The sequence below is a fragment of the Microtus oregoni genome, unplaced genomic scaffold (assembly GCF_018167655.1).
Source record: "Microtus oregoni isolate MIOR12 unplaced genomic scaffold, Mior012 000015F_ref0000493, whole genome shotgun sequence".
Taxonomy (NCBI): Eukaryota; Metazoa; Chordata; class Mammalia; order Rodentia; family Cricetidae; genus Microtus; species Microtus oregoni.
The window spans coordinates 10,341,024-10,362,251 of record NW_024543074.1 but is presented as its reverse complement, the minus strand read 5'-3'; the positions used below and the strand labels follow the sequence as shown (position 1 = coordinate 10,362,251).

Sequence of the window (21,228 nt, the reverse complement as noted above, 5' to 3'; positions counted from 1 at the left end):
TGGCTAGATGAGACCCTGACTCAAAGTAACAAAAATAAAAACAAAACAAAGAAATGAATAGGAAAGAATACATATATGTTTTGTTTTGTTTTGTTTTGTTTTTTTAGTTTTTCGAGACAGGGTTTCTCTGTAGCTTTGGAGCCTGTCCTGGAACTAGCTCTTGTAGACCAGGCTGGCCTCGAACTCACAGAGATCCGCCTGCCTCTGCCTCCTGAGTGTTGGGATTAAAGGCGTGCGCCACCTATATGTTTTTTCATAGGCTTATTTATTTACCTTTTAGCATGCTTAGTAAGCACAAAGACCTAGGCTCTTCCCCAGCACCCAAACTAGGCTAGATATGACAGCTAGAGAGAGAACAGAGCGGAGCAGGTCTCCCTAGGTGGGGTAGGTGGCACCTCGTTTCCTAACAGCCCACCACCAAAGACTTCAAGTATGTTTGCTTCTACTTCTGACTCTGTCCCTCTTTTCAGGTGACGCCATCAGCGCAGTTGCAGCCCCTGTGGCAGGATGACTTGAGGATGTGGATGATCTGCGGTACAGCCATAGCCTGACCAAGGTCCGCATGCCGCCACCACTCCGGCCCCTGTCCCCTAGCCTGGACCGTGCATTCCCGACAGGCGTCCTTGTGGACGCAGGAAGCACAGGAGTAAGTCTTCTGAGCCTGTGGAGCAAGCAAGTGGCTGACAGAGGGACCCGCCGCCTACGGTTTCTTAGCTTGTCAGAAACATTCTCCCACAGCGGCTCCACAAGATGACCAGCCTGTTCCGCAGGAGTAGCAGCGGCAGCGGCAGCGGCGGCGGCGGTGGCGGGGCCGCCGGGGCTCGCGGGACTGGGACCGGGACCGGGGTCGGGGCCGGGGCCGGAGCTGGGGCCGGGGATGGCAGCGCAGCTCCCCAAGAGCTCAACAACAGCAGGCCGGCCCGCCAGGTGCGCCGCCTCGAGTTCAACCAGGCCATGGACGACTTCAAGACGATGTTCCCCAACATGGACTACGACATCATTGAGTGCGTGCTGCGTGCCAACAGCGGCGCCGTGGACGCCACCATCGACCAGCTGTTGCAGATGAACCTGGAGGCGGGTGGTGCCAGCACCTATGAGGACAGCTCGGACTCGGAGGACAGCATCCCACCAGAGGTAGAGGCACGGTTAGACTATTCACCACCAATAGTGGTTCAGTCTCTCTTAGCGGCTCTGGGTTAACCCCCTCCCCGGAGGGGGTGGTAGGGCAGCTGGCTTCTAACCAGCAATTATCTCTCTTGAGACTTTTGATCAGGCAGTGACCTAAAATATGGGTAGCAACCGTGCAGTAGTTTAACAAACACCCAGCAAGTAAGTACCCACCCATTGGTATGCTAAGGGATAGGACAAGACCCCCGAACTAAGGAAGGTGCTTGTTTAAAATGTAGGTAAAGATCCCTGTGAGTTCAAGGCCAACCTGGTCTACAAGAGCTAGTTCCAGGACAGGCCCCGAAGATACAGAGACACCCTGTATCAAAAAACAAAAAAACAAAGCTGGGTGGTAGTGGCACATGCCTTTAATCCCAGAGGCAGAGGCACGCAGATCTCTGAGAGTTTGAGGCCAGCCTGGTCTACAGAGTAAGTTCCGGGACAGTCAAAGCTACACAGAGAAATTCTGTCTCATAAAACAAACAAAAAGAAAAAAGAAAAGGAAAATGTAGGTATGTAGGTTCCACTCCAACACCTGACCCCTCAGTTCCAAGCCTGAAGTCTCTGGTGTATATTTTTCAAGAAAGGCTCTTGAATGGCAGAGTATCACCTTAGCCAGCCAAATCAGACAATGTTTTTGGAGCTCCCAGGCTAGTGTGGATTGGAGACAGGAGTTGGACCAGAATGAGAGAAGCAGGAGCAGAGGAAGATCAGGGAAAAGATGTCCTGGCTCCAGGACCAGAGAGAGGGCGAGTGATCAGTAAGGCTGGCCACACCCTCCACTCAGAAGAGTTGGGGAGCACCACTACAGACAGGGAGCTGGGGGTGCTTGCAGAGTGAGGCCGGCCTTCGTCAGCTCGTCCTCACATCCTCATAAGGAGGGAGCCGTTCCCAGGGTGGAGGGCACATCCAACCACGGTGAATCAAGGCCCACCCCACCCTTGGGGATAGCCGGTTTTCTATGGCCTCATTCAGGAGTTCAGTGTCCAGCTAACCCCTAGCCTAAAAGGACATGAAGTTCTCAGGGCAAAGGGTGAGGCATGCAGTAGTACAAGAGCCATGGATGAAACAAGAACCAGAAGATGGGAACACGCTCCACTCTGTTCTTTCCCATCCTGAGGGTTGAACCCAGGACCTACCTCATACATGCCTTGCAAGCCCTCTGTCTCCCAGCCACTCCTCAGCCTTCTTTTTACATAAGCTCTCTCTGTGCAATCCAGGTGAGTTTTGTGCTTGCTCTGGAGTCTAGGCAGACCGTGAACTCCCCATTCTCTTGCCTCCACATCTCCAGTAGCCAGAATGGCAAGCGTGCTCCACCAGGCCCAGCTGAATCCCACTGTTCCCACAGTCCATACTGTGCCGGGTATCTCAGCTGCTTCAGAAATACATCTTTTCTGTTTCTCAAACTTGATGAGAACCGGCACCTTTGTTTCCATAAGAACTCTGGACCAGATTCGACTTCAGGACCTGGCCTTCTTGCTCCTCCTACTTCCCTCTTCCCTCTTTAGTGAATGTTTCTAGGATTCTCGCTCCATGGAGGAGAAGCTGTAGGGGTAACAATGATTTGTGTCAGTGTGGTATGCTCTCCCCAGGCGGATAGCAGGTACAAGGGGAAGTTTTGCAATGAGATGTTGTGTGTGTGTGAGAGAGTATGTATGTATATACATGAGTGTGTGTGTGTGTGTGTGTGTGTGTGTGTGTGTGTATGCGCACACGAACGTACATATAAGCCAGAGATTGATTTGGATGTTAATCCTCAGAAGCCAGCTCCCTTGGTTTTAGGGGGCAGAGTCTCTCTCTAATTAGGCAAGACTGGCCGACTGGGAAGCTGCAGGGAGAATTACTGTTTTACTCCGCATCCCCTGCACTGGCTTTACTAGTGTGAACCCCAGTCCAGCTTCTAACACAGGTGCTGTATATTGAACCCAAGTCCCCAAGCTTGTGTGGCAAGCCCTTTACTGACCGAGCCACCTCCCCAGCCCTATTGATGCTGTCCTTGCACAGCTTTCTGTCACCTTTTCCTCTGTCCTACACCCCTTTGACCTGTCTGCATCGGTCAACGGGGAGAGCACTGGAAAATCCAGACCCTTTTCGTTGAAAGGAGGTGTGCATGGTGCACGTGTAGGTGCATTCTTTCAGTGTGAGCTGGAAGTTCCCTCCTGCATGCTTTGACTCTCTATGGTCCTGTTGGTGCTGGAGGTCTGGCAGGCGGGGCGTTTCCTGCCTTGCCCACAGTGCCCGTGGCATCGCAAGCCTCTGCAAGGCTTCTTCAGTCCCAGGCATCCGTCCCGTGCTGCACTTCTGTTCCCAAGCAGTCTGTTGTCCCAGTAGAACCCCTTCTCGGCTCTCCTTGGCTCTCTCCCAGCCCCCACCTTTGGAGCCCTGCCTGGGCCCATCAGCAGGCAGCTCCTGAGCCAGCGTAAAGTGCTGCAGAAAATTTATGAGCCGCAGTCAGAATGACAATAACTGCTGACTGGAAAAAGCCCCCCTCTCTAGAGGCTGATGGATGGTGGGCTGGCCCAGGGGGTATCCTTGTCACAGAGAAACAGCTCCTGTCAGATAAATGGCTCAGACCCTGCCTCCCTACTAGCCTCCGGAACACCTGGCAGGCATCCATCACCCACAGTGCGTTAGGCCAGGAGGCCACAGATCCTCCAACACCTCTAGAGCCAGAACAAGCTCCTTGTGGTTGGGAAGATGAGCAGGGGCAGGAGGATGCTGGGGTTCCCTCTCTGGGACTACAGATCTTCTCTGGAGCTGACCTCCCCACCACCTGCCTTCTCCCCACTGTTGACACAATCCTCTCTTGAGGCTAGGTTTGCTGCTCCAGGAAGCTGCACTCTAGCACACAGGGTCTGCCCACATCCCTGCCATCCTTGAGTCTGGGCGCATGGCACAGTTCAGAGGAAACCCACAGAACTCTCCTCTCCCTCCCATCAGACCAAGTTTAGCCTGGACCCTGTCCCTCAGAGCCAAGAACTGTGGGAAACGGGGATGTGTGGCTGAGAGAGGCAACCAGTCCTCTGGGCACCCTGGGATCTTGGCTGGCACCTTCTGTACTAGGCAACAGGTAGCCAGTCACCAGGGACCAGGACCCATTCTTCGTACCATTCCCTTTCCCTGGCGTCTCTCTCCTTCCTGATGGAATGTGGGGTGAGCAGCATGGTGGCCTGGCCAGCCAGGCGGCCTCATTCTTCTTTTTTTCTGCAGAAGCATCTGTTTAAATACTTTCCGCCTCACAGGAAAGAGCCCGCATTCCAGGGCGGGTGCCTCCTAGGGTCAGGCTGGCATGCAGAGCTCTGAGTGCTGTGTGCAGTCACTACCAGGACAAGTGCACGCTCTCTACCAGGGCATCCCTGCCAGCCTCCCTGTGCTGGGCACAGCTGGCCTAGGGCTCAGATGGACAGAAGCAGAGAGAGACACAGCTTCTACAAACTCAGAGTTCAGATGGGGCTGGAGGAGTCAGGGGCTGAGTCAGTTAGGGCCTCCTGAGCCCCTTTCAGGTTCTTTGGTCTCTGAGAAAGTGGGAACAGAGCTGTGAGGCCAGGGTGGGGCACGGTGTGTGGCCGGGAGACAGAGCTCTGCCCAGATGCCTCTGGGGGCAGATTCATATCAACCGGATATTAGGAACTCAGCCATGCCCTACCGTGGACCTTTCTCTGCCCTGCTTCCTGCCTCCTGGGTAAAGAGAAGGGTATAGAGGGGCAGTGGGAAAACTAGGCTGGGTGTGCAGACTGCCTGAGAGGAGGTCGCGACTGTGGAGACCCCGTCCATGTTGTAGATTCCTATCTAAAGCCGGCAAGTGATTTTGTCATTTTACTTAACCAGACTTAGCCGCACAGGGCCTGTAATCTGAGCCCCTCAGCAGGCTGGGGCAGGAGGGTCAGAAGTGTTGAGGGCTGCTGTCCTCTCTGTGGTGACGTGGTGCCATTACCGTCTTAGAGCAGCTCACAGCAGCAAGCTTGGGCCTGTCCCCTCACAGAAGGCAGGGAGGGTCATTAGCAAACCGGCACCTAAGCTCTTAGCCACGCCCTCCTGCACCAGCTGTCTGCTTTTCTGCTCCAGTTGCAGCTGGTTAGAGACGCTGGAGTCCAGAAGAGGTTTGCTGAATCAGGGACTCTATGAAGGTGATACAGCTGTTGGGGGAAGTGCCGCTCCCTCTCAGTAACTCCTAGACTTGGGCAGGATCACTTCTTTGGCCTGTCGTTGGCATCCTCTCTTGTTCACACCTCCCCAGAAGTAAGGAAACAGGTTGGAGGCCAGCAAGGGCAACATAGTGAGCCCCTATTTCAAAATCCAAGGTAAAAGCCAGGTAGTGGTGGCTTAATCCTAGCACTTGGGAGGCAGAGGCAGGGAGATCTCTGTAAGTACAAGGACAGCCTGGTCTACAGAGGTCCAGGACAGACTCCAAAACTACAGAGAAACCCTGTCTCAAAAAAAAAAAAAAAACCAAAAAACAAAAACAGCAAAAAACACCCCCCCCAAAAAAAACAAAAAAGAAAGAAAGAAACGAAGGAAGGAAGAAAAAAAGAAATAAATTCAAGGTAAAAAGAGTTGGGCTGTGGCTCAGTGGTGGAGCAATTACCTCATGTGTATGAGGCTCCGGGTTCAATCTCAGGCAACCACAAAACAAATAAGACTAAGACACACTCGGGCCTGAATTTTCTCCTCCGTAAAATGGGATTTCACTTGCTAGACTGGTAGGGTTCAGATGACAGATGCGGAAGTACACAGGAGGAGATATGAATGATGTCATCATCAGATAATAGCACAGCTGTCCAGAGGACACTGGTCTCAAGCGTGCAGCCCGGGGAGGTGTTGCAGCACACGCGCTGGGCACCAAGCGCGATAAACCTCTCCCACAGGCCCACCTTCCCCAGCTCCCCACCCTCACTGTCTCTTTCTTCCACCCTGTGTTCATTTTGCTGCTCTTGAGCACTGCCTGGGTAGGTGCCGCTGCCATAAACCTTCCTTTGAGGCTGCGTGTTGTCTTCTTTCCCGAGTATAACTGAGGGGCCGTGGGAGCCACACGTTAGTGTTAGTAGTACCTGAGGCTGGGATTGCGAAGAAACAACTTCTGGCATCAATGCACAAAACTCACCCGTACCCGGTCTCATCTGAATGTCACTGAGCTTCAAGGATAGGTTATTAATATCATCGTCAATAATTATTACTATGTATCTCTCTGTTGTCTCTGGTTCAGATCTTGGAAAGGACTCTGGAGCCGGATAGCTCTGAGGAAGAGCCTCCGCCTGTGTACTCACCACCGGCTTACCACATGCATGTGTTCGACAGACCTTACCCGATGGCTCCTCCAACTCCACCTCCCCGGTGAGAATCCATTTGACCTCAGAGCACAGCACGCAGAGATGGAGACAGGGGTTGGGGTTGTATTAAACACCGTGGGAAAGTGGCTTCCCCCACAGCAGACTTCTACCATGGCAAGGTACATTTTATCCAGACACCAAGGAGAACTTTCAAAACTTCAGCAATGAGGGGCTCGAGAAATAGCTCTAAGCATAGAGGCCTGGGATTGAATTCCTAGCCCTCTACACATAAAAGCAGGGCACAGCAGCACACATCTGGAACACCAAAGCTAGAGCAGCAGGGATAGGCAGATCCCTGGATTTCAGTAGCCAGCTGGTTTAACCAATCAGTAGGTTCCAGGTTCGGTGAGGAAACCCTCCTAAAAGTCAAGTGGAAGGCTAGGGAGATGGCTGTCTGTCTGTCTGTCTGTCTGTCTGTCAAGTACCTGCAGAGTAAACACAGGGACCCAAGTTTGGATCCCATGTAAAAAGTTGGCATAGCAGCCTATGCCTAGCGGACACAGTTAATTAACTATGGTTCAGCTTCCAGCTTCTCGGAATGTGTAATCAAGGGAGAGGCAGGGTAGGGAGATGAGCTCATGAAATATCATACAGTCCCTTCCCTTCCCCGGCCCATGGACACATTAGAAATTAATCATTGTGCTGTCTCTTGCTGAGGCAAGATGAACCCCAGAATCCCTCCCAGCCCAGCACCCCCAGAAGCCATCAGTCACCCCTGGGCTCGTGATGCTGAGAGGTTTTAAAGCGATGTGAAGATGCATCTTTTTCTGGGCTGGTTTCCTGACTGGAGACAGGAGAATGGACTGCAAGGTCCCCAGAGACTGTCTCAGCTTCTAGACTCTTGTGATTTAGAAGCTTACAATGAAGCTAGCTGCCAGCAGTGTCCACTGTATGTGAGGTGCTTGCTTTTCTGGGCCCTGGGTTTGGTGGCTGCTAGAGCCTAGGTGTGGTCACTTTGTCCTGGAAGCTGCTGTTTCTTAGAATGACAGACTGGGCGGGAGGGGATGATATAATAGGGACTTGCTGTAATGATCCCCTCGATTCTAGGCATCTTAGGAACCCCAGAACAGTGGTAGTGGGGAACTTGGAAACCAGTAAGAACAGCTGCCATTTGCCACATACCCTTCAAAGGCCAGAGGCTGCCGTGGCTCTTTACCTGGCGACTTATGTGGTGAACACTGCCGTCACCCGTTTCATAGATGAAGATGCTGATCCAAGGCTCAGAGCTGGGGTGTGACCTCAAGGCTCTTTATACTATGCCATCAGCTCCCTGCTGAGGAATCAGGCTATAGCTTAGGGAGCTGAGAGGCTGGAAGGTTAGCTGGGCAGGACAGAGGTCATCCATCTGGTGAGGGACAGGACACAGCAGGGACCTATCACCTTGGTACAGGGGATGCAGGCTAGGAGGTGTGAGTTAGGTGCCTGGGTGAGACTGACCTGGAGGCCACACCTGTGGAAGCGTACTGAGCTCAGGGGTCAGTGACTTTCCTGTGGCTTCTGTTTTGTTGCTGTTTCCAGTGTTTCCTTTGTGTTGCTGTGACAAAATGCTTGAAGGAGAGGAGCTGAGAGAGGAAAGATTTACTTCTGCTCGTGGTTTGAGAGGGGTTTTATCCCAGGATGGCAGGGAGGGTGCAGAGAGCAGTCCTGTCAGCAAGAGGGCAGGGGCGTGGGTCTTCACATCACCATGCATCAGGAAGCAGAAAGGACTGGCCCGGAGCCAGAGGCAGGTGGAACCTTCCAAGCCTGCCCCGAGTGACCTGCTTCCACATCCAGATCCCACCTGGTGAGTCCATAACTTCCCAAAGCTGTGCCACCAGCTGGAGACCAGGTGTTCAAACATACAAGCCTGTGGGGACATGGCAGACCCAAGCCATAGCATTGAGTCCCAAGGACCTAGATCCCTTCAACCACATACATGTGTGTGTGTGTGTGTCTGTCTCTGTGTGTGGTGTGTTGCTTGTCTTCTGGGCCCCTCCCCTGTAGATCAGAATTTAGGGGAACCACATGGGAGCCCAGAAATCTGCTATCTAAGACATGGCCTTAAATACACACACACACACACACACACACACACCAAACAAACAAACGAACGAACAAACTCTTTTGGAAAAGCCTATTTATGAAATCCTTCCCAGCCAGGTCCAACATGCTGTGGTGTGGACCCTCCCACCCCCAACCTATGTTTGAAGTTCTAGTTTTGGGGCTCCAGAGGCTCAGTCTCTGAAGATCTTCTTGGCCTCTGTCTCCTTCCCCCTTCCCTACTGAGTCCTTGGCTTCATCTGCCTGAGTCTCCGAAGTCCAGGAGAGACCCCTCCACACAGGCCGCCTGCTGCTTGTGTGTTGAAATTGCAGCCTCGGAAGTTTTGCCTCAAAGTTCATTTCTGACATTCCTTTCCAACCACAATAGAGTGGCTGGGCTGCCGAGGCGGGCCATCCGCCTGCTGCTGAAGGTGACTTCATCCCAGCACTTGGGCAAGGCTGAGTAGGGTTCTTTCTCCAGGACCCTTTCCCAGAAGCCGGGGAAACCCCAGGAGAAGAGGTCTCCCTGTGTAAGCCCCTACCCCGTGGGCATCCCAGAAACAATGGCTAGAGGGTCTTGGTCAGGCTTTGAACTCCCTCTGCAGCCATCTTGAGTAGCTTCCAGGTGTGACTGAGTTGGGGTGTCCACTTCACCCCTAAGGAAGCCTGGATAAGCCTTCTCCCATTGTGGCTGGAAGTGGTGTCTGTGAGAATGACAGATGGGCCCTGGGAGGAAAACAGAACTTGGGACAGGGCCTTAAGTGGCAGAGCATTGCAGAGGAAACCTGGCCTAGGAATGAGCGTCCTGGGTTCCCCTGCGGGCGCCTCTCTGGGGATCCCTGTATGTCTTCAAGCAGCGAGCTGAGCTCCCCCTAGCACTTAGCAGCTGGTTATCCGTCTGCTCCTGCCCCCGCCCTCCCCTCATACCCACCGGGCCACCAGCCCAAAATAGAAAAGGAAAGGAAGTTATTTCCACAAGTTAGCAGCAGACGGAAAGGCTCCCCTCCAGTGAGGGGGTGGAGGGATTCCTGAAGCTGGAGGCCAGATCAAAGCCAGGCTGAGCCCAGCATGGCCCCCACCACCCCCAGCCGCCTGCCTTCTCCGTGTGTCATTTCCCTGATTCAGCAGGACACGTGTCCTGCGGTTGCCACGCAGCAGGCTGCTGAGGAGCTGTGGAACTCCTGGCCCAGCTCCAGGCTTCCTTCAGTCCTGGGCTTAGAGATGGAGCCCGGGGGTCAGAGAAGCCAAGCCCTGTTCCTCTCCTGACACAGGCACACCTTGCATAAGAAGAGGTCCCATAGACCCCTTGGAAACAAGAATGTAACCCTGGCCTCCCAGCAGTCCACGCTGCAGCTCATGGGGGGTAGGGGAGCACCCAGTACCTTGGAAGGAGGTCAGCAAGGTCTAGATTTGGTAATGAAGCACCAGGGGCCTGAATTGGGGTTTTCCCAATGTCCCCCACCCTTTGCTGACTGTAGTTAAGCCAGAATGGGAACTCAGATCTGCTCATTTGTCCAGGAATCTTGGGAGCTCCCTTCCCCAACAAACCAAAGACAGGATGGGCTGTTGGCAAGCTATTCGTCTGCTGTTGGGTAGAGTGGGAGGAGTATCTGCTACTTAATAGTCCAGCATTGTGCCAGCTGTTAGGGACACAGGCACAGAAACATATGGCCCCCACCCCAGTCTGTCGGTATATTCATAAAGTTGTATCTAAATCCACAACACTGATATTTGCACCAGAGGCACCGAGTGACAGGGAAGCAGCCCAAGGCCAAGGCTGAGGAGATAAGGAAAGCAGAGCAGGAGACAAAGAGGTCCCCACTGCTCCTGGCCTGGCCGCCTTCCTTCTTGGTATGCCATTTCCCTCACCCAGCAGAATACAAGGCCTATACCTTTGTCCTGAACGCAGCGTGGGCGCAGGATGCTCTGAGTAAGACCTCCGACTACCTGAGAACCCCTGACAGGCTCACAGAGCTGTGGCTCAAGGCCTGACAGCTCCTTGCTCTCCTCACCTTCTACCCCCCAGGATTGATGTCCTAGGCTCTGGACAACCTGCAAGTCAGAGTCGCTACAGGAACTGGAACCCACCCCTGCTGGGCAACCTTCCTGATGACTTTCTCCGAATCCTGCCCCAACAGATGGACAGCATTCAGGTAACCGGTCGCCCTCAGATCTCCATGCCTGCCTGCCTGTCGAGTGTCTCATCTGCGCTACACACTCAATGTCAGCCGGATTTGCTTCCTGGTTTCCAAGCCCTGGCTGAGCCGCTTTTGTTGAATCAAGTTTCTAAGGGAAGAGAAATGAACCCATGGCCTTGCTTCTCATCTGGCCCGATGGTTAGGGTTAGGGTTAGGTGGCCCAGGGAAGGTGGCAGCCTGAGGAAGCTTCAAGCTGGAGGGAGAAAAATGGGGTAGCCAATGGTGGGGTCCAGGTGCCCCTGCTGGAGGAGACATGCAGCCGATGAAGGGAGCAGTATGGGACTGGGAGTCTGCGGACAGTGGTTGAACTCTTCGCATATTGCTTCTCAAGATGATTTGGGTTCCAGAAGAGGGAACGAGGTGACCCTGGATTGTGGGGGGAGTCCTTTTCATGTCCTCCCTGCTTTTTTTTTTCCTGCGGAGACAGTTCTGAGTTGTTCCAGTGAGTTTGAACCAATAACTGGATCCTATTGGGAGGAGGGGACTCCAGGGTGGGGCTGGAGGAGTCTGGGAAAGCACACATGTGTCTACAGGTGTGCATGGATTTAAGCAGGTGATCTGTATGCTCGCTCTTCCTCAGGGTCACCCTGGGGCTTCCAAGCCTATGGGTGGAGAGGGAGGCCTACCTCCAGTGCCAGGACCCGGTGTCTGCGACCAGGACAGCCGCTGGAAGCAGTACCTGGAGGACGAGAGGATTGCCCTCTTCCTGCAGAATGAGGAGTTCATGAAGGAACTGCAGCGCAACCGAGACTTTCTCCTCGCACTGGAGAGAGGTAGGCATCAAGCTTCACCACCAAAGAAGAGAGTGATGTGGGCAGTGGCCTCAGGCCTCCGGAGAGGGTTGTGCTGAAGGCCACCATGCCAGGTGCTTTCTGACCTGCATAAGTGCAGCCCTTTCTGGGCCATGCAGCAGCCCCAGGGTTCAGCCATGGGGGTTTGGGAACACCTGGAAACTCAGAGGAAGAAGGGTGTGCCCACCGGGGCCTTCTCCTCTGCCTTGCATTAGCCTTGGCTTGGATGCCAGGAAGGAATGCTGCCTTGCATTCCCACCAACCTCTAGCCACAGACGGAGGTACCATGTCTTGAGCCCTGCGAACAGGGTGACTGGCTCCGTGGGTGCCAGGATGGGAGACTTCCTGAATGGAAGAGGTGAGAGCAGAGTATTTGCATGATCTATGGGTGGGTTACCCTGGTCCCCAACCTGGCTGTCTTTTATTCTGAGGTAGAGTTTGGAGACAGGGCTGCAGAAGCAGTCCTGTAAAGATCACAGAAGGAGGGGGCGGAGGGAAGGAGGGAGTCTGAAATGTTTGGGAAGGATGGAGCAAATTTTCCCGCCAGGGTGTTGGGCTGAAGAGAGCAGACACACAGGTGGCACAAACGAGACTCGGCTGGGCACACAGCTGCACATCTGCAACCCCAGCGTTAAGGAGGCTGAGGCAGGAGAACCGGGAGTTCCAAGAGAGCCTGGGCTCCATCTCGAAACCCTAAAGCAATAGAATAAAATAGGTTTGGACTCTCGGGAAGCTGCTAGTTCTCACATCCCAACATCGCAGATGCTTGTTAGGCAGTTGTTTCTATTATCACAAGTTCTTCAGGAGCTGAAAGACACTGTGCTTACATAGTGTGTGTGTGTGTGTGTGTGTGTGTGTGTGTGTGTGTGTGTGTGTGATTTATGTGTGTTTCGGGGACTCAGCCTCCAGCAGCCTCCAGTGTGCCCCTGGGTACCCTGGAGCTCACTTCCCTGATAGAAACCATATCCTTTTGCAGATCGATTGAAGCATGAATCCCGGACATCCAGATCCAGCAATGTGGCTGTCGGAAATGACTTCGCCCTTCCCTCCTCTGTCCCAGGTAAGCTTGCTTTCCTGAGAGAGAACCTGGTGGGCTCAGTGGGCCCACACCCCAACTTTACCTTCAGTTTTGAGAGTTTAGGGGTAGGATGAAGAAACAGACCAAGGGTGGGATCTGAGGCCCCTCAACAGACCAGATGGGAGGCCTCCTGTGAGGTGAGATATCCCCTTCAGTAAGTGTCCCTAGGTCCTTCTGTCCTGGGAGCTGTCGGTCACCACAGGCTGGCCGACTTTCCAACTATTTCCGGATCTTGAGCTACCAGAGGACACTCTGAATCATGTAATGTCCCTTAATAGCAACTGAGAATAGGGAGGCCTTGGAGTCTGATGAGGTTTGGCCCAATAAGGCTTACTGCCTAATAGCAAACCAGCAAAGGCAAGACACCTGTGTTGACCGTATCTAGTGTGTGGAGAGGAAGAGGGTGACATTAGTCTGGGAAGGGCTCATTCATTCACTTAAGTGACTGAGGACTGCCTGCTCAGACCCCTGCCGTGCCATAGGTGAGGAAAAGAAATTCTGAGCATTGAATTCTAGATGGTTCAGCACGAACTGCCTCAGGAAGGCCAGAGGAGCCCGGTTTGCAGTCCCTAATATAACTGCCCCCCACCCCGAACTCATGGCTTCAGACTACCCCATGGCTTCCTCCAGGGCGAGTGTCAATACGGCTTGATGCACAGACTCTAGCTGAGCTGAGGTTGGGAGTGGGAACAGAGGCCCTGCTTTCGTACCTGGCCCCTGGACTCTGGATCCCTGACTGGTTACTGCCCTCTCCCCATGTACATATACAAAAAGGCTCAGCCGTTTTTCTGGGAGCAGAACCTCCATCCTAGAGCTGAGCCGGGAAGGCAGGAGCAGAAGGGTAAGGCGCCCTGCTAATCCCAGCTCAGAGAGAGACAATCCCATAGAACTGGTTCATAAGCGAGAGGCCAGGAGCTTAGGCCCCACCAGATGTTCGTCTGGGAGTTTTACAGAGCTTCTTGTCCTTGATCCCAAATTAATGAAGGACACTGGGGCTGCTGAGTCACATCAGGGTGACTCAAAGGGGACCTAGCAGCCAAGGTGACTCAGGATGAGCCAAGTTACAGGGTGGTGGGCAGCAGATGAATGGCAGAGAGACTCACACAGTGAGGAGAGAGTTAGACGCTCCCTTCAGGAGCTTCACTGGGTTCTGACCCTTGGCTGAGCCCTGCTCTGTTCCTGTTCAACATCTGGGAGGGAATAACGGAGGAGCTGAACCTAGAAGGAGGCCGAGATCTCCCCGGAATTCTTGGCTCCGTGTCCTTTCTGCTTCCCTCCCACCGGAGTTAGGATGCACAGAGGGCCAGCACAGCACAGATGGGCTGGCAAGTGCTTAACACTGTGTTCTGCCCTGCTCTGGGTGCAGAAGCCTGGTGTGCAATCCCTAGAGATTTCCGTGATGTGTATCTTCCCCACCCAGCTCCTTTCAAACTACCACCATGACTTTGAGAGTATGGGATTGTTCACAGAAGTCGAAACCTTCTGCCAGCTGCCTTCCCACACTCGCAGCAGTTAAGACTGCCCCCATTGGCTCAGAAGAGGAAAATGCATCTTGCAAGAAGGAAGTACTCTTGCAACTTGCTTTAAACTCCAGGGGCTAGGGAAGAAGCCTGCCCTGTAGTGAAAGGACAGACCTAAACAACCATGGAGGGGCACCAACTCATCTGTTTTCCCGGGGCCATGGCAGCTGCTCATTCTCTTTCTCTCTTAGTGGGACCTCAGAGACCCAATGGGCCTGGTCCCTCAGCAGGTGTCTCCTCCTTCCAGGAACCAGTGACACCAACCCCACTGTGTCAGAAGATGCCTTATTCAGGGACAAGTTGAAACACATGGGAAAATGTGAGTCCTGCTCCAGTCCCCTCCCTGTCCCAACTCTCTTGAGGCAGGCCCTGTGGCCTCATGAGAGGCAAGGGGCCCCCACCCCTGAGGATTTTTAATGCTATTGACTTTTGGTGAACTTGGGTGACATTTTAATCACAGGCTAACTCCCTCAGCCTTCCTGCCTTACTTTATTCTGCAGCTGAGTCTGGGGACAAATTAAGTTTAAATCCTCTTGAGCCAGCTGTCTGCTGCAAAATAATGTGTGTCAGTGTTCACGTTCTCTGTGGTGTAAGGGCTTGGCTGAGATAGGAGCCTGATCGAGTCTGCTTTCTGTGGGAATAGGAGACATTTGGGGGTACAGGAGACCTCTTCCCACCGTCTGCTTCTCGTCATAATCCCCTTTCCGATCTCACAGACCCATAACCAGTAGGAATGAGGCTGGGATACTTTCAAGGTTTTATTTCAGGGAAAAATTTCCGATGAGTCATGGAAATCCTAGGACCAACTGTGGAGGTGGCTGGGGAGGGGCGGGAAGGCCTTGGCAGCCGGCGGGAAAGAAAGCCAAGATCTGTGGCTCTCGCCTCTCCGGAAGGAATACCCGGATCTTGGACTGGAAGCAGGCTGTGTACTTGGCTAGTGGTGGCCTGTGCTGCCCCTGGAGGCCGACCTGGGATGGCACACTTGCTCCTTAGGTGGCACGGTGTCTGCAGTTCCTGTCACTTTCCTCTTCCCAGTCCCCACCCAAGGGGCCTGGTGCTGCCCTGGCTGCCCCCAAACCTGGCGGGAAGCCATCTGACGCTCTGGCTGTCTGGAGCATGAAGGGCTCACAAGTCTCTCTGCCCCAGCCACGCGTAGGAAGCTGTTTGAACTCGCGCGAGCTTTCTCTGAGAAGACCAAAATGAGGAAGTCAAAGAGGAGACACTTGCCGAAGCTTCAGTCGTATCCTTCTGCTTGGCTCCGGGATGGGGTGGTGACTGCTAGGAATGGTGATGGAGGTCCCGGCTGGACCCCCTGAAACTGGACCTTCCTGGGGAGTGCGATCTGGCTTTGTAGCTTCCCTTCCTCATTTTGCAAACCAGACACCCCGTCATCAGCTCCCTGGACACTGTCCTTCCGATGATTCCTGTGACTTCTTTGATTTTGACCTTGAGCCATCTGCATTTTGGGGGAAAACAGTAGCCCTCCCCTTGAAAGCAGCAAACCTTTCCCTCATTTTGCTAGTTGAACTGGTTCCCAGGTGCCCGGCAGCCCTGTCTCTAGAAGCCTGCTTTCTCACTTTTGGTTCTTCAAGTGAAAAGGTGTTTCCCTGTCTTGATCCAAGCTCCCATCCATGCTTAGCCAACAATGGGGCCCAAGACAGTGAAAGCTGAGTAACCAAAGGGGAGCGGGGAGAATGTCACTCTCTGTCCCTAGAGATGGGGGAAGACTAAGGAGATTAGGGTCTGGCTGGGTGCTTGGTGGATCCCAGGAGTGGGACCTGAAAGGGGCAGTGTTATGCAGTTTGGGGACAGAGGGATGGTAGAAGCCTCTTGAGGCTGGTGGGCTGGCAGGACAGCACAGGCAAACTAGACGAGCTGTGACAATTCCCGTTCCTCTCTGGGGGAGTTTTCCTGAACGGGCTGGCAGGCTGGGAGCTGCTGCATCGACAGCCAACCTCCTGGATGACGTGGAAGGCCATGCTTATGGTGAGGCAGGGCGGGGAGCCTTCAGCTCTGGCTTACTTGTGGTGGGTGACCCTTTGAGAGGAGGTCCTTAGTGTTTAATGTCCAGCAAGGGGACACTCAGTCTGGGAGACATGTTAAGGGTTGGCAGGCAGGTAACCCACAGAAATGTGAACCTTTGCTGTGTGGTGCACACAATGCCCCTCTCTACCCGTAGTCTCTGAAGGGATGCCCAGCGAGCCAGGCGCTGTTCCTAGGGAGTGTTCTTTAGGGAATGGGGCACAAAGAGACAAGCCTCATACATGGACAACCACAAGTTAGAAAATTCCAGTCTAGCCAGGTGGTGATGGCTCACACCTTTAGTCTCTGCACTCAAGAGGCAGAAACAGGCAGATCTCGGACAATTCAGTGCCTACCTGGTCTACAGAGTGTGTTCGAGGACAGCCAGGGCTACACAGAGAAACTCTATCTCTGTGTAAAAAAAGAAAAGAAAAGAAAAAGAAAGAAAGGAAGAAAGCTTTAGTCTGAGGGCCTTGAACCTTTTACTCAGTCCCTCCCAAAGGCCACAGGGGTCAAAAGATCTCGCTAGGCCACCCATGGATGAACTCCCATCACCACGCTCTATCAGGCGATAGCACATGCCTTTAATCCCAGCACTCGGGAGGCAGAGGCAGGTGAATCTCTGAGTTTGAGGCCAGCCTAATCTATAGAGTGAGTTCCAGGATAACCACAGCTACATAGGGAAATCCTGTCTAGAAGAAAAAAAAAAGGAGGGTCAGGAGACACCAGATACAAGGACTAGAAAGTCATCTGAATGGTCCATCGTCCCTATCCCATTTGATAGATGGGAAAACTGAGTCCATTGTCCCTATCCCATTTGATAGATGAGAAAACTGAGACCCAAGCAGGGTAAGACCTGTCCAAGGCCTCAGGCTGAGTTCAGTGGTAGAGTCAAGACAGCACCTTTTGCTTCTCTCACCACACCCACATACTGCTACCTGAGCATCAGGATCCACGCAAAGGAACAGTCTGGGGACAGGCCCAGGTGAGGTTCTGCAGGGTGGAAGATGAGGCAGCTTCCCTTTGCCTTTCAGATGAAGACTTCCGGGGAAGGCGGCAGGAGGTACCTAAGGTGGAAGAGGCCCTAAGAGAAGGACAGTAAGAGGTAAGGCTTGGGGCACAGCTCTCAGGGGCAGCTTGGCGAACCCACCATGTGTCTTCCCAAGGATCCATACATATTTTTTTGTAACCCCGCTACCCTTGAATGCATTGGCTGTGTAGATGAGGCTGACTTTGAACTTCAGATCCTTCTGTCTCCACTTCCCAATGCCAGGAGTACGGACTTGCTGTATCACACTTGACTTTTGTGTTTTTAAAAACTTGCTTATTTATTAATTTGACAAACAATAATCACACCTGCCTGAATCATCATCATCATCATCATCATCATCATCATCATCATCATCATCATCACAGATGCCCTGAACAGGAAAACCAAATCAGCTTTGACCTTGAATAGTTTGCAGCCCTGTTGAGAGGGCGTTCTGGGACCCATAGTGAATATTAAGAGGATGGTGTAAGAAGCATGCACATGCAGTCCTGTGTTCAGTGCCCTGCTCAGGTTTGATGGTCAGGGGTCTGGAAATAGCCCCTGGAATGGCTGCTTCTATCTGGAGCCTCAGGGTGGCCTGCCTTTCCTCCTGTCTCCCGATGTACTCTCCTGGAGTGGGGGACATACACAGAAAATGCGAGCATCTCCTGCAGAAAGGAGGCATGCCTGTCCCTCTGCAGGTGCTCCACTCCCCAATGAAGAGCTGTCCGCCCACCCACCTACTTTGTTTGCCCGGCTGCTGTCCTGGGCTCAGTGCTCAGCATCTTCTAGGCTTTCCTGAGCTGTCCTTTGTCAGGTCTGGCCCCATGTCCATGTCCATGGAGGAACAGAAGCCCCTCTTATGATAGTTCCGGCAGTGAGCCAAGCCAAGGCCACAGAGGGCAGGGGCAGCAGATGCAGGCACCACATTCTTCCTTCTCTTCTCGGCATCCTCTCTTCAGCTCTCTCCATGTTTTCCTGGGCTTTCCTCACCCACACACCTGCACCCCAGCTTCCTACTTTTCTGGGATAGCCAAGGAAGAGGAGCTAAGGAAACACCCCCACTCCCACCCCTTCTTGCATCCCACTGGTCCCCAGGAGAAAGGTGCTCTTCTCAAAGCCATTCCAACTCAGAACTTTCTCATCATTTTCGCATCTTCAGCATTTTCCCTCTCAGCTCCCCACTGTAAAACCCGAGATCCTGCATCTAAGGAAGAGTGGCAGCCCCCCCCCCCCGAAAGGGACCTAACCGAGGAGGTCACTGTCCAGGTCCAGGGCCTGTGGTGCATTCCGGTGCTCCCTTCCACATGCTCTGCCCAGGTTTGGGCTGAAACTCTTCCTGGCTTGCCTGTGACCCCAAGAGTCCTGGTTCTTTTTCCTCCCTCCTAGGAGGCTGTCACTCGTACCTCTCCCTCTGCCTGTTCATTGCTCTGCCCCTAACCCTTTTCAGTCTTCCCCCTTCCTGTTCTAAACGCACAACTGTCCTCTTCACAGTAACTGCTCTACCAGCAGCTCTGCTGGGTCCCTGCTGCATCCCGTGGTCTTTCACTGCAAGCCATTCTCGCCTCCCTGCCTTCTCCCGCCTTCGCCTTCTAGCTTTTCCCATCACAGTCTTCCTTGTCCCACCAGCTAAGCCCGTCACTGCACATCACTGTGGTCCCACTTCTCCTGTGCTTTTCTCATGGGTCTTCTGAGCAAAACTCTTAGGAACTCAGCCTGGTGAGGCCCACCAAATTCTAGCCTGGGATTACCTTTCTGCCCCGTTAGGTCTTCTTCCTTAGTGTAGCTGTGCGCGCACACACACACGCACACACACACACGCACCCCACTAACGAGATCTGCCGTTAAGCAATGGGTGTGATCCTAAGCAGAGTTCCAGCATGATCTAGAATCGCTGGAGAAAGGAGGAGGTGCCTCATATTCTCCAGGAACCAGTGGCAGGGAAAGACCAGAGAGCTCCTTTAATGAAAACGTCACCCGTTTTCCCTACTCCCCAGGTGCCAGCAGCGTCACCTTGCCAGAGATGCTCTGACCGGGTGGAGGAAACCAGGGGAAACAGCAGTGCCCTCCAGCTGCAGCCGAGACAGATGGTGCTTGCGTACCAGCGCCCAGGCTTCTTCGGCCACAGTCCAGCCCAGACACTGCCACTTTCCAAGGGACTTAGGACTTTCAGAGTTGCTTGTGATTGGAGGAGGGACCTGGAGCCTTAGAGACAGCAGCTAGCCACAACCTGGTTTGTAGTCTGGCTCCTCTGTCGAGGATGAGCAGAAATTCAGGAACCACCCCCTCACATTAAAAAAAAAAAAGAAGAAGAAGAAGAAGAAGAAAAAAGGGAAAGAAAGAAAGGTCCCAGGAAGCGTCAAGGTTGCAGTTAAGGAACTGGCAAAATGACCGATCCGGAGGCCCCTTGGACCTGAAAAGAGGGCTTTCCTGCTTCTTTTTCCCATCACTCCTGGCGTGCCACAACGGGTCTGATCTGTCCCCTATCCCATCCCCCACCCCACCCCCGCCTTTCTTTCTAAAGGTCTCCGACATCTCAGCCTTGGATGGAACTGCTGACTCTTGGCCCGGACCTGCACAGAACTCTGGACGCTGTGGCCTTGCCGGGGTCTAGCTTACAGGGCTGCTTCTTATTAAGGGCTGGCTGTCACCTCCAGCAGCCTCCTCTTGACCCAGCAGGGATGGGGAGGGTGACCCCGGAGCTGGAGGACTCTCTCTAAGCTTGGTCTTTCGTTTGGCTGAAGACCAAAGCTGGTTCTTGATTTACATCACAGTGGGGCTCCTCAGGGGCTGGACTGGTCCTGCTGTTTTGTAAGGCAGGGAGGTGCTGGAGGGAGGGTGACCCCGACTGAGAAGGTGTGTTTAGGCTGAAGCGCACGTTGCAGAGGCTACCAGCCTGGGGCAGGGGTGGGGGTGGGGAAGCGCCTAGGACAGGAACTAGCTGGGTGCCTCGGGTGGAGAACCAGAGCTGACCCGAAGAACACTGGTGATTCTAGGAACTCTCAGCCGGCACCAACCACTGCTAAGGGGGTGGTGGTCGCAATTGTGTACCACTCGTTCTATGATCTGGGAACTCGCTGACCTTTAGAGAAAGTTGGGAAGTCCGGGGAGGCGCGGGGACCTGGTTGAGAATGGGATCCGATGCTTGGGTGTCGGGGGCTGCTAGGGACTGGTAGGAAATGGAGCCTGCTACTGGTCGAGCTTCCCCGGGCTCGGGAGAGCGGTGCACACAGAGTGACCAAGTTTGGAAAGTAGGCAGGACGGGGTGGGGGTGGGAGACCGCTCTGGCACAGAGCCAGTCCTGTGACCCCTGAAGAGAAGGACGCCTTCCCGCCCACCATGAGCCCCGGGCGGCTAGACTGTGCTCCAGACGCGTCTGGGCCTTCCCTGCTCCAGCGCCAGGCGCGCACGAAGAGAAAGCTGCAGGTCTGTGTGTGTGTCACTTTGTTATTTTTTCCCTCTTGTGTGTGGTTTTTTTTTTCCTTGGAGCCGTTTCATAGGAATTCCGGTAATAAAGACTTGGTGTTCTCTTGGTGCTCTGATGTGGCCGGCGATGTGGGCTGGACCCTCCCTCCTTTTCCCTCCTCAGGGGATAGGTTTTGGCCTCTGGAGAAGTGCCAAATCCTTGGGCCACCTGCCTTCACGGCCCCCACACACGCTACCAACCTCCACTTCCCCCATCCCCCTCCCGGTTAATCCTCAGGGTTGTTTCTAGGGTCCATAGGACTCAGACTTCCTGCACACCGCCTCAGGAGATGACATCTGCTGCCTGTGCGACCTGCCGGCCTTGCCTAGCGCTGCTCCTTTCTTCCTCTTTGCCACACAAAAAACCGCTTGCTGATAGGCAACAGAACAGCGTTGAGAAACCCGGCCTGTTGCAAAAGCGTCACACCGTGCCTCCCTGCATTAAAAGCTTCTGGATTAACGACAACGTCCGACCGACTGGAGGTTCCAAGATGTACACCCTAGAGGCTTGCATCTCCCACCTGAGAGGGACTACGACCGTCTTCCTCTAGAAGTATCTCAACTTCCTGTGCCCCCAACTCAGCGGGACTCCCTTTCACCTCTACACAGGC

The 21,228-nt window shown here is 53.7% G+C and overlaps 1 protein-coding gene across 1 annotated transcript in view; it reads left to right on the top strand.

Annotated features, from left to right (window-relative positions):
- The window catches only part of Cuedc1 (CUE domain containing 1), a 91,750-nt gene extending 71,068 nt beyond the window's left edge, over positions 1–20,682 (top strand). The window contains exons 2-11 of the mRNA XM_041665691.1: positions 471–1,134; positions 6,371–6,498; positions 10,540–10,666; positions 11,292–11,484; positions 12,479–12,562; positions 14,348–14,419; positions 15,247–15,340; positions 16,028–16,086; positions 17,157–17,227; positions 19,150–20,682. Of these exons, the coding sequence (XP_041521625.1) occupies positions 751–1,134; positions 6,371–6,498; positions 10,540–10,666; positions 11,292–11,484; positions 12,479–12,562; positions 14,348–14,419; positions 15,247–15,340; positions 16,028–16,086; positions 17,157–17,224 (1,209 nt within the window). The 5' untranslated portion in view covers positions 471–750 and the 3' untranslated portion in view covers positions 17,225–17,227; positions 19,150–20,682. The remainder of the gene's footprint in view (positions 1–470; positions 1,135–6,370; positions 6,499–10,539; positions 10,667–11,291; positions 11,485–12,478; positions 12,563–14,347; positions 14,420–15,246; positions 15,341–16,027; positions 16,087–17,156; positions 17,228–19,149) is intronic.
- Positions 20,683–21,228: the final 546 nt, after the last annotated feature.